This window comes from Strigops habroptila, chromosome 8 (genome assembly GCF_004027225.2).
Source record: "Strigops habroptila isolate Jane chromosome 8, bStrHab1.2.pri, whole genome shotgun sequence".
NCBI classification, from domain to species: domain Eukaryota; kingdom Metazoa; phylum Chordata; class Aves; order Psittaciformes; family Psittacidae; genus Strigops; species Strigops habroptila.
In genome coordinates, this window is record NC_044284.2 from 43,908,839 (window position 1) to 43,924,377 (window position 15,539).

General features: G+C 51.5%; 1 protein-coding gene across 10 annotated transcripts in view; it reads left to right on the top strand.

Moving 5' to 3' along the window:
- The window catches only part of PACS2 (phosphofurin acidic cluster sorting protein 2), an 83,048-nt gene extending 72,256 nt beyond the window's left edge, over positions 1-10,792 (top strand). For all 10 annotated transcript variants that reach the window (XM_030493834.2, XM_030493835.2, XM_030493836.2 and 7 more), the window contains 4 exons: positions 527-662; positions 3,912-4,138; positions 6,005-6,118; positions 7,102-10,792. In XM_030493834.2, the coding sequence (XP_030349694.1) occupies positions 527-662; positions 3,912-4,138; positions 6,005-6,118; positions 7,102-7,220 (596 nt within the window). In that variant the 3' untranslated portion in view covers positions 7,221-10,792. The remainder of the gene's footprint in view (positions 1-526; positions 663-3,911; positions 4,139-6,004; positions 6,119-7,101) is intronic.
- Positions 10,793-15,539: the final 4,747 nt, after the last annotated feature.

The following is a 15,539-nucleotide window of genomic DNA, read 5'->3' on the forward strand; positions in this document are numbered from 1 at the left end:
ACTCCAGGATACGCAACCAGTTCACCAATCTGGCAATGAATTTAGGCACTTTTTTAATGGGGGAGTGCAAAGCTGAGGTACACCATACTGCCTGCTTACACACACAGACATGAGGTAGTGCTGCTTTATTAATGTTTTCTCCTCCTTCAAATGCAGTTCTAGTCAGGAATATTTTTTCCCCTCATCTATTGGGATTGTTTCTTACATTGCTTCACTATTAAACCCAGATTCCTGTGGCCTGGGTTACACATAGGTTTGTGTGTGGAGGCAGCCCTTCTGTGGGTCACTCTGGGGGAGCCCAGAGGAGTGTGAATGTCTGTGCCTGCCTCTTACCCAAACATAGAAAGTTCCACAGTTTAAGTGTGGAGGCAATCAGAAGTGATGGGCTAGCTGATCTCTGGATTGAGTCTGCACAAAACCTGTGCAGCAGGAGCATGGGCAAAGGGACTGAGCTGTCCCGGTGTGCATGTGCTGTGCTGTGCTGTGAGATGATCCCAGACAAACAGTTTGACTTCTTTTCTGCAAGGTGACTCTGATGACGCAGCTCCCTCAAGCTCCAGTGTCCTTTCTTCTACCCCACCTTCTGTGTCTCCTGCTGTGAAAGAAGCCTCCCCCACACCACCTTCCTCACCGTCTGTCACAGGCAGCTTCTCGTCCTCAAGGTAAGGCATGTTTTGTCTCCTTACAGCTCCCTTGGCTGTCTTAACTGACATATATGTGAGAGAGGAAAAGTTTTGTAAAGGAAAACCCATAGGTCTGCTATCTTCCTCCCTGGAAAATACTTGAAGTTGTCACCTTTCCCCTTTACCTTTTTTGCCTCTGGAGTGAGTCTTTGCTGGCCGACAAGGAGCTGGGAAGGGCAAACACATTTGAACTAGAAGGGGGAGCCTTGTTTTCGGTAATCTGACAGAAACCCTGATTCTGATGAGCCATTGCAGCAACCTGTTTGGGAAGGTTTATGTTCTCAATCTGTTGGTATTTTCTCTTTGAGACTGGATTCTTTTAGGGAGATCTGTAGCCAAAGAAAATACTGATCCTAATATATGTGCGTGCTAGCTTAATTCCTCATGATGCTTATGTTTTTAAGGACCAAGTGAGTATAAGGTCAGAGTGACTCTCTTGAAGAAGGAGGCTTTTTATCTGTGATGGGAGAGCTGACAGGTGTAAGACGGCATAGTTGAATTGCAGTTCCCATTCATGCGTGTGCTTGAAAGTGTATCACAGCAGCAGGAAGACAGCACCTGTAGGCAATGTGAAGCTCTGGCTTAGCTGAAATGTTTAGGGGTGAAGGGAGGAAACCCTTATAAAACTACCAGTAAAGAATTGCCCTGAGAAGGACTCTCATTTTGATGGCATGCAAAACATTGGCATAGCTGTCTTGAATGCTTTCTGTGCAGTTCTGGTACTTGGAAGCAGATGGTGAAGTTAAAGGTTATGGGGAATTAACAAGATCAAGGGGACAGAGCACCAGCCTTGTGAGGGGAGACTAGAAGTGATGGATTCTGTTAGGGGGAAGGGGAGGAAAGAGGTAAACCACTCAAGTTTTGCAAAATCACAGTGGTGGTGGGTTTGTTGAATATTGAACTGTCGTTCACCAAACCTGTGGTACAAGACCTGGAGGCACACAGCGACACTGGCAAGAGGTCAGCTAAAAGGGAGAAAGGAAGGGACTTCCACACACAGCAGGAAAGACATACTGGGACCATGTCTGCCTCTGCTACTTCTGTGGCAGCCAGATCAACAGGTCAAAGAGGCAAATTCGTGGACAGCAGGTCCATTAATGGCTACTAAAAGATGATTCAGCAACGTTCCCTCTAACATCCCTAATCCTGTTGTTGTCAGGCAGGTGAAGTTCAAGGAAATGCCCTGCATTTAGAGAATGGGCTCACATGCTCTCCCTAAGCAGCATCTCCTATTGTCCCTGCTGGAGACAGAATGGGGACCTTTAACCTCTGACTTCTTAAACTGGGTTAAGAGAGTTCCCTTTTAACAAGAGGAAATGGGAATGTGGAAGTCCCAGTTTAGCACGGTGCCCAGCAAGTGGTAGGTGTTAATGGCTGTTAGCCTGTACCAGGATGCCCAGTTCCCCAAGTCCTTCCTGTTGGTCCCCCGTGGTTTGGTGGCAGGAGAGTCCTGTCTGCCCCAGGCTGGTCCCAGCAGCTGGCTGGCAGTGCAGAGAGCTGGGGACTGTGCTGGCTCAGAAGAGCCGAGCTGCCTTCTTATATGTGAGCTCTGTGGGGGCTTTCCAAAGGTGGAAGTGGTTTGGGAACTCATGCCCCCAAGACTGTAGGCTATCAAAGTTGTGAGCCATGGATGTGGTACATCTGAAGTTGACACCCTGGTTCTAGGTTCTGGTACCTTTTGGTTTCATGCTGTGTGGTAAAATTATCAACAAATGAGGAAGTTGAGGTTCAACATGGTTCCATCTCCACTGATCTGTATGTGACAGCATGGGGTGAAGGGTGACCCAGATTAAGCCACATGTTGTAACTGGGAATGGAACAGAAAATCATGCCTGGACATAGTGAACATTAGGATTCTTTGTGTTTACAACTGAGATGAGAAGTGTGATGCAAAGGAGCTTGAAAATCCAAAGCTGCATTTCCAAAACATCATTCTTGAAGAATCTCACTTCTGAAATTGCCCTGAGAACTCAAAGCCTGGTTTTAGTGATCAAAGACAAACTCTGCAGTCTGGCTTTCAGGTGAATAAATGGCAAAGACAAGGAAATTGATTTGCAGAGAGGACTTTAATGATAGGATGTTCTTGTTGCACCTTGAGAGCTTCTCATTAGGCAGTGTAAGGGATGCATATTTCATGGATTCATCTTCCTTAACAATTGCCATTTCTCAAACAGGGGATACAGACTGGTAGATACATTCACTTGGTTTTTTATCTAATACTTGCCTATTATTCAGCACTCTGTCATTGTGTAGGAAGAAGTATAGGCTGTCAGCCATAGGTATGCTGAATGATAAACCCCTGCTCTACTTGGGGTTAGCCAGTGAGAGGCAGACAAGGGGTGGAATTTCCCAGGCTGCTCATCTTCTCTTTTCTGGCTCAGGAAAGGCTTGCAGCATGTTTTGGTGACGCACATCTGTTACCACATGATGCGTGGCAGGTTTCAATAGCAGATCATGACCTGAAATCTGCCATTGTTTAGCAAACATCACAGGACCTGCAGAGCATTTTCCCAGCTCTGGAATTCCCCAGCACGCAGCAGGGCTGTGGGGCAGATCGCCCCATACCAACTCCATTACAGGGACCTGGGGAGAGCAGGGATCTTGTGTGACTTGGTGGAGCATCTGGACAGAAAGGGAAGCAGCTGGTGACAGGAAGAGCTCATGAACATAAGAGGTGAAAGCAAGGGAGGGTGATTGAGAACTGGGTGCCTAATCTCGAGAGATCCACCAGCTCTTTGTTCACCCCAGTGCAGAGTTGATTTTGGCAGCGCTGCGCCTGGCTATTCACTCACTCATTCACTTATTGGTGCTCAGGAGGCAGCATCAAGGTGCTTACAGCCTCTTCCCTGCTCAAAGACTGCATGTGATCTGGGCCACCTCAGTGGCCATGTTTGCAGGCTGTGTCACTGAACTCAGCATCATGTTAGGAAACTGCTTGTTTCTTTCCCACTGCTCCTTCCCTATAGCTTGCAGTAGGTCAGCTTGTCTCAGTTCATTTCGGTTTTGTGCTGCCGTACTGATGCCACTGTGTAATGTGACCCAGGCTATATCACTCAGTGATGACTTCTCTTGCTTTTGTGATTATTGGGTCTCACTATGAAATGTTGCTGCCTGATTTCCCAAAGAGCCAGGTGCTTGTCCTCTGACCAAGAACAACTCTGGAAAACACAGATGGGGGGAGCTCTGCTGAGTGCTGCACAGAAATTACCTTCTTCTCTTGTTTTCCAGCCAGAGCGTTGGTGCTGAGTTGATGGGCCTGCAGGTGGATTACTGGATTGCAGCTCCACCCATGGACAGAAAGAGAGACCCAGAGAAGAAGGACCCCTCCACTACCAAAAACACACTGAAATGCACTTTCCGGTCCCTCCAGGTCAGCAGGTTACCTGCCAGTGGTGAGATTGCCACCACTCCAACGATGTCCATGACTGTTGTGACAAAAGAGAAGAACAAGAAAGGTAAGGTGGCCCATTTACTGTTGCCAAAGGCCAAGAGTGCAATGCTGCTCTTCCTGTTCTGCTGCCCAGCCTGTCAGTCCTGTGTTACAGCACCTTAGTCGTGGTTTTATTCCCAAAATCCTAGTCTGTCTGTAGATGAGAAGTGACTGAATAAGGTGATAGTTTGAAAGGGTGGTTCCTCTTTGTGCTGTAAAAAGGGGATGTGTTCACCCTGAGCGCTGAACATCTGAGATGGTATAGCCCAAAAGAACCAAGGTGGGGACAGAGCAGGGACATCTGTGGGTGGCTGTGCAGAAAGCCAGGAGGCACGCTGCTCTGGACAGCTTCCCTGTGTTCCTTGTGAGCCTGCTGGTGCTGGTTTGCAGTACTGGATTAGGTAAGAGGCAGCTTGTGCCCTGACCACCAGAGTCAGGGCTGACCCAAGGCAGAGCCTGTACAGCTCCATGCTCTGGTCTGTCCTCTGCCACGTGGCAGAAGTGCAGATAGAGGCAGGACTTGTGTGCATCCTATCGTGGCAGCAGCCCCAGCAGAGATGTTTTGCTGGATTTGATGTGGTATCCTTGTGTTAGAACACCACTGTCCCAGCCAGACAAACACATCAGCCAGACCTGACAAGCCATTGCTAGGTGTGCTTGTGCATGCAGGAGGTGATGTCACTCAGAGCAGGGTTGCAGCAACGTAAGCTCTTCTACAGGAGCTCTTATGTTCTTGTACAGAGTGCTTTGTGGGACAAAAGGCAGTAGAAGAGGAACACGCTCAGCACAAAGCCTGATGTTAACTTTTTAAATTTTTAATCTTCTGCTCTTGAAGTCTTATTTTATCAAAACAAACAAACAAAAGGCATTTTAAATGTTGTCAGTAATCCTGTATTTACTTCTGGCCTTGGTAATGTGAAACAGTAAAAATTGAGAGCACCTCTGCAGTGAAATATTTTCAGGGAGGCAGCAAGGCAGTTCTGCACTTACATTCAACTGCCAGTAGCTGTCCTTCACAACATCTTTCTGCCTTTGGGCCTGGGAATCATTCTTGGTGGAAGCCTGGGTTTTTGGGGTCTCTGAGAGAAGGCATCCTGGCCCAATGGCTGCAGGACATGGGTGCATAACCCTACAGCCAGGTCACTGCCGGCAACATAGCTATGGCACTGCTCGTACCAGAGCTCCCACCCCTGACCACATCCTTTTTTAACCACTATGCCTATGGGAGAAGCAATCCTGAGACACTCAAAATGTTCTTCACTGGCACTGGCCTGACCTGGAGCAGTGATGTTCAACCCACCAGCTTTTGTGGAGTCAGTCTGTACATCTTTGCTCATGTGTCTGGACAGTTATCGGGGAACTGGACCCTTTTTAGCTCTCCTAATGCTTACCGTCTCCACCAGCCGCCCACAGTTTAGTCTCTCATGTTCTCCAGGTGACTGTTGGTGCAGCAGACCTGCCTGCAGATAGGGGGAGGCTGGAGTACCAGCGTTCCCGGCAGCGTGTGCAGTATGTGGGACTGTCCCTAGGTGGTGCAGCCGCCCGGCAGATCCCTCACCCAGCGCAGGGCACAGCCTGGGCACCGGTACAGATGCTGCTGTTTTCCCTCGTGTCCCAACAGAGCAGCAGGAGTTACCCTGAAGGTGCCCTTTTGAGTCTGGGTTATGAGCTGGGAATGCTTCACCTGGGGACACTAAGGACTAAGATGTCCATGTGCATAGGTGATGGTGCTGAGCACTGACACAGTCAAACTCCTGCCAAACAGGGATGATTTTAGGAGTTAAAATTAGAGTTAGAATTTTCAGACATGAATGTTTAAATGCAAAAACCCAAACAAGTCTTGCCTGAGAGTGGCAGAGATTTACTGTGTGCCGGTTTGATTTTCTTCCAGTGATGTTTTTGCCCAAGAAAACAAAAGACAAAGAGGTTGAGTCAAAGAGCCAGTGTATTGAAGGAATCAGCAGGTTGATTTGCACAGCGAAACATCAGCAGAACATGCTGCGCGGTAAGTGCAGCGCTTGCATCCTGTCGAGGTTCTGGGACAAGGCTCATGCTAGCATTGTCTTCCAGGCAAAGGGCTGCCCTGGTGTCCTGCCCTTATGTCCTGGAGCCAACGTAATAGGGGTGCTCCTGGGGAATGGGCTTGGATGTGTCTGGCATAGGGGAATGCTTTAATAGGTCTTTGATGTGGGAATACCTTCCCTTACCCAGAAACTGCTCTGAATCAGTGCCCTGGGTGGGGACAGTGGCTGGGCTGGGCTCCATTCCCCTCCCTGTCATTCTCTGTCTTGCACGTCTGGTGCAAGTGATGGCGGAGAGCAGTGGCTGCTCCGCTGGTCAGGACTGTGGCACAAAGGCTCGCCACAGCAGGAGCTGCATATGCGTCTTGCAGACAGGCCTAAAGGGGCTGTCAGTGGAGCTGTGCCACCAGTATCAAAACTATCTCTGTAGCCTATTCAGTTGATAATCACCACCACTGTTAACAGCAGAGAGATCTGCTTAGGTCACTTCCTTAATCCTGGCCCAGTCACTGTGAGATTGGTGAGTGTGAGGGGTGGTCTCAGAACGTGTGGCTCCTCTTTAGAAGGTGTGGATCTGGTTAAAAGTGCCCATGATGAGAGACTGGTGTCCAACTCTTACAGAGTGCATTTGCCTGTAAAAGAAAACGAAGCGTGTTTGAGAAATTCAAGAAATCAGATCAGGTGACACTGAAATCAGCAGTCTGGGGAGCTCCAGTGTCAGTGAACGATGCAGGAACAACAATCTGATCTGTTCTCCCTAAACCTGGTCTGCTATGGAGCCTTTCTCTCCCCAGTGTGTGCAGCTATTTACAGTGGTGGGGTGGCCAGGCAGAGCAGCATGTACCCTGGACACAGTGGCCAGGCCTCCCTCTGCCAACTGCAGGGAGGTTTCTAGCAAAGCTGTTTCATGTTGGCCACTTCCATTCGGTATTTTCTAACTCTCCTCTCTTTTCACTGTCTCCTGCAGTCCTCATCGATGGGGTGGAGTGGAACGACGTCAAGTTCTTTCAGCTGGCAGCACAGTGGTCCTCTCATGTCAAGCACTTTCCCATCTGCATATTTGGACACTCCAAATCTAACTTCTAGCCGTGCTCGGCCGAGGGACCTTCTGTCCGTCCCGGGACTGCACACCAGGAGCCAGGAATTGCGTGCCAACTCTGACTCGCGTCTCTCTGCCCTCTCCTGCAGAATTAATTACAGATGTGCTTGGATTACTTTTGAATTACTTTTTTCTATTAACTCTTAAGTTTACTACAAGGGAAGGAAACCCCTTTAAACAAAGGCAAAAAAACCCCAGTCTTAAATATAGATGTGCTGACAACATGAAGTCGTGGGGGAGTTGGCAGGAGCAGGCAACCTGCCCAAGAACACCTACCACTTACAAGCAGATAGCTGAATAACTGCACTGCTTATTAACCTGAGACCTCATTGGTGTGAGTGGTCTGGGGGAGCCATGGATCAGCTTGAACGGATTTTGCGGAAGATCATGCGGTGCATTTGGCCCCCTCCCCTTTCTTTCTAGGAATAAAAAAGAAGACCAGTCTTTCTTCCTGCTGCCAAAGGATGAGAGATCAGCAAGTCTGGAGGGAGTTCAACTGTCCGGCCTGAAAAACAAACCACTTGCATAGCTAGAGAGGTCTGGGGAGGAGATTCCTGAGTCTGCCATGGGGACGGGCAGGTGTTTGTGCTGAAGCGAAGCCTGAGGAGAGTTGGGCAGGAACTGGAACTAGGGAAACACTATGTGTAAGGAAACTCCAGTGTCCCAGGTCTGTGACAATGACCAAACCGAGCCAGTCACAATGTCCCCGCAGCTGGCTGCGCTGCTGGGGGACGCCGCATCAGTGGGGTCGCTGCTATTTACATACTCACACCAATTATTTACCTGTCAATAAAACCTCGTCCAGCCTCTAAAGGGAAAGGATTTTTTTTAACAGCTGCAGATTTTTTTTAATGCTTTCTAAAAAAATAATAATAATTAAAAAAAAAGAGGGGGGGAAATAAGTTGCCAAAAAAAAACAAATCCAGGAAGATGAGCCGTTGTCTGTGAAGTGACGCATCACTGTCCTGGCTGGACTGGGAGCCAGCCAGGCGCTCTGCATGTCCAGCTGCCTTCCCGTCCATCTGTCAACCTGCACACGTGAGGTAGCGTGGGCTGCTTTATCTGCTGCCTTTGTCCTGCCCTGACCGCACTGTGCTTCCCAGAGCCTGCTGCCATCTCCCTTGTGCACGTCCCCAGGCTGGGTGCAGACTGCCTGGCTTCAGGACCGCTGCAGGAGTGCGTTTTCACCATGCCCTTGAACCACACAGGACCTCTCCTCGTAGGGACTGAGAGACTTTAACAAATATGAAGGGTGCTGGGGGTAGGTGGCCTCCCACGGGCTACTCTCTTGATGGATGTTGTCCTTACCTACTGCTTTCTGAGTATTCTTCTCCACAGGAATTTCTCTATGGACTGCATCCCTTTCCCAGCAGGATATGTTTTTGCCCTGGAATAGCATTGCCTATGGGTCAAGGCTTTGCCTAGGGGTTTCAGTCACCTGGTGCAGTGGAAGCTGTAACTGGGGCATGAGACAGGATGAAGCCAGCCAGGTTCTCTGCCCACCTCAGGCAGCAAGACATCCTGTGAGATGGAGGAGTGAGATTCCTGGGTGTCTTGCACCATTGGCTTCGCTCTGGCTGCACTTGTGTTCGTGTTGTACACCTCGCTGCTGCCAGGGACGCTTGAGGTGCTGAGACAAGGAGGCAGTGTGACAAATCACAGGTCTTAGCATCTCTGTGTCCTGCAGGCCTTTTGCTCTCCAGGCTTCCTTAAGCATGCCTAGGAGGGACTGGAAGCAGATTGGGGATGGGATTTGGGGAGAACAGTGTGCTTGCGGTGTGAAAGAACAGACACCTCTTGGTGTGTCAGGGTAGGGGACTGAAGTTTTTGTTGGGGTCCTTTTGTGTCCCACCCTAGTGGGCAGGCCAGGCTCTGTGAGCATTTCAGAAGGCACTTTCTGGGGGCAGTGATGCTTTTGAACCTTTCTTTCCCCCCCCTCCCTTATCCATCTGATCCCTTATCCATGGGGTTTTAAAGTCTTGGGGGACCCGCTTTGCTCTGCCTGGCAGGTCCTGCTCTACACAGGGGCCACCCAGGTTCTTTTGGGCAGGGCGGTGGTGGTGTGCTCTGTTGGTGATGGGGAGCAAGGGGTTATTACGCGAGAGGATGGTCCCTGCTGGATCTAGTGCCTATCGCAGCTCACACTGCGGGCTGCTTCACCAACTCTGATTTCATTAAACCTTTTCCCAGCACAAGTGCAACCTACTTGGCCAGGGACTGGGTATTCCCTTCAAACCACGCTGGGGAGGAGGACATGGACCCATGCCTGGTGGCACGCTGCTGGGCAGGACATATTGTCTAGTTGCAATACTGTGTTTCTTCCCGCAGCCCTGCAGGCAGGTCTGCCTGCCGTCTGCTAGCTCTTGGCTGTGACAAAAGCTCGGCTGTAGCTCGGCTGTCGTCATGTCCCTCAGTTCGTGTGTTTTCGGTTGACCTGAGCTGGTGCTATGGGACTGTATAGTGTTGCCTAGCAGCAGTAGTGCGAGAGATGGTGTATAAGCACATCACTTCTTTTTCTTTATTGAGGCTGTGGCATCGGGAAAGAAGAAGCTTTTTAAAGGAAATTAGTCAGTGTGTGATTTCTTCCTTGAGTCTCACGCTGGTGTGACAGGAGTGGTTGGGCTGGGTTCCAGTGCCAGGACCCACACTCAGCCTGGGCAGCTCTCGGTGCTGGAGCGTGTTACTGCTGCAGAGGTGGGGTGGACTGACCGACTGCAATAACTTTGTTTACTGGGGGGGTGAGGGGGGAACAATCACTGTGCTCCTCTTTGTATTTCAACCTACTGTAAAGAAACAAATGGTAGCTAGGACAGGATTTCCAGGGTCCTGCCTGTCAAATGTGTGTTGCCCTACTCTACTCTGTGTGTGTGTACGTGTGAGAGAAACACTTCTGCTCGTTGCATTTCATGTTGGTTTGTGTTTTGTTCTAACTTTATACAAGTGAATTCACCAGGAAACTCTCTGTATGCCTGAGGGCTTGCGTCTCTGCAGGGTTCCTCCCATGTGGAAAGCTGCCATTGCTCTGAAATGCTTCTAACATGCAAGGAAACATCCCTGCTCCTCAGCCTTGTCCTCCTGGAGTCCAGCTGTTTGCCTGGGGGGATGGCTGTGGCATTTCCCTGCCTTGGAGGCAAGGGCTGGCATGTGAGTTTGGTGGTGCTGCTCCAGTCAGGGTGTTGTGCCTCTGTTGTTTCTCCTGTATTGTGTGGAGCCACTTTGTGCAGCTGTTTCTGTCCCTGACTGGAGGAGAAACAGGTTTCTGTCTCTAAGGAAAAGGAGTGTCAAAGCATGCATGTGGCTCAGGCCATTTTGGGATCTTGGGCCTTCCACCCTCCCAGCTTCCCCAGCAATTTCCTAGGGAGCCTGCCAAGATCCAGCCCCGCCAGCCAGAGAGATCCCTGCTGCTGCAGGGCAGCAGTGAGCCTGTGCCTGCAGAGCTGCACCAGCCTGGTCAGGTTAGATGGTTGCATGTGGGTCAGCGGATGCAGAAGGGTGGCTTAGAGCAGAGACAGCACCGCTCTGCATTCAGCTCTTGAGAGTTTTGGTGAGGAAGGTGCAACTCAAACAAAGAAACGCCATGGCATAGACAGGACTTGCTTTGGAACCACGCCGTCTAACAGCGAAGGCAGGGGCTGGAGCGGGCAGCATCTGAGCTGATGCCTGGCTGGGAGGTGCTTTGAAGGCGGTGTCTCCTGGTCTCCGTGTCCCTTTGTGTCCCAGAGCTCGCATCTCCTGCTCCCCTGGCTGTGGCTTCTCAAAGCAGCTGGTTTCTTTTCCAGCTGCTCTTGAGCGAAGGGGGCCCGCGCCTCGCTCGGAGGTGAGGTCTCAGGAGCGGGCTCACTGCTGCGCTGGGCTCTGCGATGCTGACCTAGTTTAAAAGCGCTGGCGAGCAGATGAAAGATGGAAGGGTTTTGTGGCGTCGTGTTGCACCTTGAGTGCTTCCTGCTCCTCCAGGCTGGGTTTCCTGGAGACAAAGGCTGGACCTCAGCCCTGCCAGTATTCAATCAGGGCTGGCTCTCCTGCGGCGCTGGTGACTTGATGCCTTGGGTGGCTGTTTTTAACTCAGTGCTGCAGTTTCCATCCAGTTCAGTTGTTACTGTTTACATCTCAGTGGTAACTGCAGAGTCCTCCTTAATTACCCGTGAGTTTGGGGAGAGTCACTGTCTCTTTGGCTGTGCTTTGCTGCTTTAATTAGCACATGCTTGTGGCTTTATCCTGCAGAGAGGGCAGGGGTAGGTGGCTGAGAGGTTTCTGTGGCTGGAAGAGATGTGCTGGTTTGCTTTCCATCATCAAACTTGGCTGAGAACCCCACTGCTCCGTGCTTAACCTGCAATTGCAGCAAAGCCCCCACTGTGTTTCTCACCAGCAGTGTGCTGGAGGGAGCACTGGAGAGCTGCTGTGGAGGACATTGCACCCAGCACCTCCACATTTAGGAAGAAAAGCCTGGCAAGAGGTATCAGGGCTGGTGGCCTTCTCCTGATGCTTGGTATAACAAGGAATTGGGAAGGCTGGGATTAGGGCAGTCTCGCTGTGCAGCAGTAAAGGGTTGGAGGCCCTGGAGCTTTCCTGAAGCTAGATTGGATGCAGCGCTTGTGTACCCTTCCTTCAGGGAGTCTTGATCTCAGCAGATAGCTGTGTGGTGATGTTTTAGTGTGACACTCCTTCTGGGCTTATCTGGCAGGGAGAAGGCCAGAAATGATCAGCAGCATCTCCCAGAGGCTTCCCGAAGCCTCTTCAGTGGGGTTCTCATGGGAGATGCTTCTGGTAGGGCTGGCTTCTGCAGGGTCACTTGGCTGCTTTGGGACAGACTGGGGGAGAAGGGGACATGCCAGCTTGGAAAGCAGCAGGTCACTATTTTCCTTAAGGAAGAGCACAAGTATGGGTCTGCATCCAGTTACCTGCTGTTTTGTGCCTAGGCCGGAGGGTTGCAGAGCATTCTGCCCGTGGCCATGGGGGGAAGCACTTTGTGAGCATAGGTACCGGGGCTGCGTGCTGCCAGCCTTGTCCGGGCTGCAGCGTACAAGGGGACGTTACCACTTTGTAGATTCCCAAGATGTCCATCTGTTTCACTGTTGCAGTGTTGGGGTTCTAGGTTGGTTTTGGTTTTTTTTTAAATGAAGACAGATTAAATGTAAATAGCCTTTTTTTTTTTTTTTTTTTTTTGTTGTTGGAACAAACTGCAACGTGCTCGACCTCGTCAACTATTTTATGGTACTAGTGCAACACTAATAAAACTGGACATGAAAGCACACACCCATCCCTTGAGTCATCTCTTGGCGGGGGCTCTGGCATGACTGGGGCAGTTGTCTCCAGTAGAAGACAGCAGCTTCGCTCTCTGGCATGGGGGGATCTCTTGTGTTATTTATCCTGCTGCCCAGCAGTGTTTCCAGGGCAGAGCTGGTGGATTGCTGCTGCCCTCTCTCCTGCCCCTGATGCCCCTTCTTCCAAAGAGACCTGTTCATCTGGTTTGGGTGCTGAGGGGGTGTCAGTGGAGGAAGATGGAGGTTGCAGTAGCCTGAAGCTGCAGTGGGAGAGGGACAGGGATGTGTGGGGTGGCAAGCACCTGGGCTTGGTGCTGGGGAGTGGGACGGTGAGAGAGGAAGGAAAGAGAAGAGTTAAGCAGCTGGTTTGAGGCAGAAAGGTTTTTGGAAAATAGGTCCACGGCTGTGGTTCCCAGGATACAGCACGTGCAAATGTGGAGCTGGAGCAGCCTGCATCCCAGCGCTCCTCTGGCCAACGGTGGAGGCAGGAGCATGGCTGCTGATGGAGCCAGGGGTGAAGGGAGCTCCTCCCAGCGGGACAGGCTGCTCTCAAAGCACGCAGGTCTTGATGAATGTCTCAGCTCCTCTGCATGGCCTGAGCCATTTGCTGCAGAGCAGGCACACAAGTCCCACCCAGGTAGCACTGAGCAAGGATTGGGTAATTCCAGGCAGAAGGAAGGAACGTAACTTGGGAGAGAGCAAATTCGGGACTTGAGTGCAGAAACAGCACCAAAAGCCATGGAGAGGGCCTGGCTGCTGGCACGGTGGAGGAGCACTGTGGGACAACTAGGGGCAACAAGTGTGTGAAGGCTTTTTGGGCTGTGTATTTTTTGCACTGGTTAAGCTGTAAACCTGCACCTGCTCAGCTGCGCGAAAGAGGTGCAGCCTGAACTCTGGCTATTAGACCCCACAGAGGAGCTTGTCTTGGCAGGGGAAGCAGGGTGCAAGCAGAGGGGACGGGTGGTCAGAAGGCTTGGGTGCTGGAGGGGGAGCAGCCCCGCATCACTGGGGAGCAATCCACACCAAGCCAAAAGATGTGGTGGGACTGTGAGCATGCTCCCCTGTCTTCTGGAAGGGAGGAGAAGGAAATCAGAGCTGGGTGGAGCAAGGATGGTTCAGGGCTGGGGTGTGCCAGGTTGCATGCGATGGGCCTACGAAGTCTCCCTCACACATGCGTGCTGGACAAACTCATTTCTGCCAGGCAGCCTCAGGCTAGGCTCTCAAAGCAATGGTGTCTGTCTTTTGCAGGTCTTGGCCTTTCTCAGCAGAGGTGCACCTTCACTGCCACATGAGAGGTCTCAAACGCAAGTGATGCTCTGCCAGGATGCACCAGAAGCCTTCCTGAAGGACTGAGTTTGCCATGATGGGAGTTGGTAGCACCCGTGGGAGTCGGGTTTGGTGTTGGGAGACGGGGTGTTGCAAGTTCTTTCCCAGGCTGTGGCAGCCGCTGCCATCTCCCCCTCCTCCCATGGCACAACACCCCAGCAGTGACCACAGCTATTGCTTAACCTGGAAAAGGAACAGCAGGGAAGTTCCGACATGTTTTTTTCCCTATCATTTAAAACACAATTTAGCATCTGGAAAGAGCAGTCAACGCCATGTGACTCTCCACTTCTTCATGTGCAACTACCGAGTGCCCCATGATGTGATTTGTAAATATTTACTCTGGATAATATTTCTGTGTCGTACTGAATTATTTTTTGCTCTGCAGAACGGTTGCAGAAGCAGCCTGGGGAGAGCCAGCCCTTGTGTCCTGCAGTGTCCCTGATGGCTGTGCCAGCTCAGAAAGGACGAATTACCACAGTGGTAACCCTCAGTGCATGGAACTTTTTTGGCTGACCAATGCTCACTCCCAGAAGTGCTTTCCTCACTTAGCTGTGCTTCTTGCACACATTGGAAACATGAAGACAGAGCCCAGTGCCCTACTGGGATCCGAGGACTGTCAGAGATTTGGGGTTTGGTTGGGGTTTTTTCCTCTTTCTAACACATAAAGTGAATTTTAACAAAAATACATCAAGTCGATGTATTCTAGCAGATGTCGAGGTTTAAGGACTTTATGAGAAGCTGGGTTGAGAGCACAACCCATGCCTAGCTCTGGTAAAAGGCATGGCTGTTCACACTGTTAACCACTTACTCCAGCAAAGGGTTTCATGACAGGTATTTTTTAGTCACCATGACCTGCCTGAGGAGGGGCCCTGTGCTGGCACCTGGTTCAGGCAACACCAGGTGAGTCTCTAGCTCTGCGCTGGAGCTGAGGAGCAAGAGTACTCATCCTGCTCAGCCCAAGAGGCTGACAGCACCTCAGGTCTGCATGTGCCGACTACCAAAGGTGCAGGTTTTTGTTGGGGTGTGAGCTGGCTACGGGTGTGCACAAGGACAGCTGTGTCCATGGAGTGGCCTGTTGTTCCTGCCTGGGGTGGTGACAGCCTGTGGTGGTTCAGGGTGTGTGAGGAAGACTGTGTGTGCGAGTGAGGACAGGTGAGGTCCGCCAAGTACAGGCAATGTCTGTACATGGAGGCTGTGTGTGAATACAGGCACTGTGTGTGCGAGAAGGGCTTCCAGAAGCAGCAGATGTGTGTGTGTGTGAGGTCTGTGTGTGGGCACAGGGGTGGGTGTGCAGAGGGCTGTGAGTGTACCCAGTGTGTGTATATGTGTGGAGGGCTGTGAGTACAGGCAGTGTGTGTGTGCAGGCAGTGTGCTGTGAGGAAGGCTGTTTGCCAGCACAGGCAGATGTGTGTGTGCAGGCAGATGTGTGAGCACAGGTGCTGCCTGAGCGTGTGTGTGTCGGGCTGTACCTGGGGACAGGCCGTGTGTGTGTGTACGTGAGGCGGGCTCAGCCTGTGTGGCGAGGGCTGTGTGCGGGCAGGCGGGGTGCGTGTGTCCGTGTGAGGGCAGCCCGCCTGTGCGCCTCTGTGTGCGGACACGCTCTGCCCGCCCGCAGGCCCCGTGCCCTCCCGCCGGGCGCAGGCCGCGGAGCGCCGCCCTCACACGCTGCGGGCTGGGCGGCGGGGCCGGCTCCTGCTCCTTCCCCCTCTCTCCCTCCCG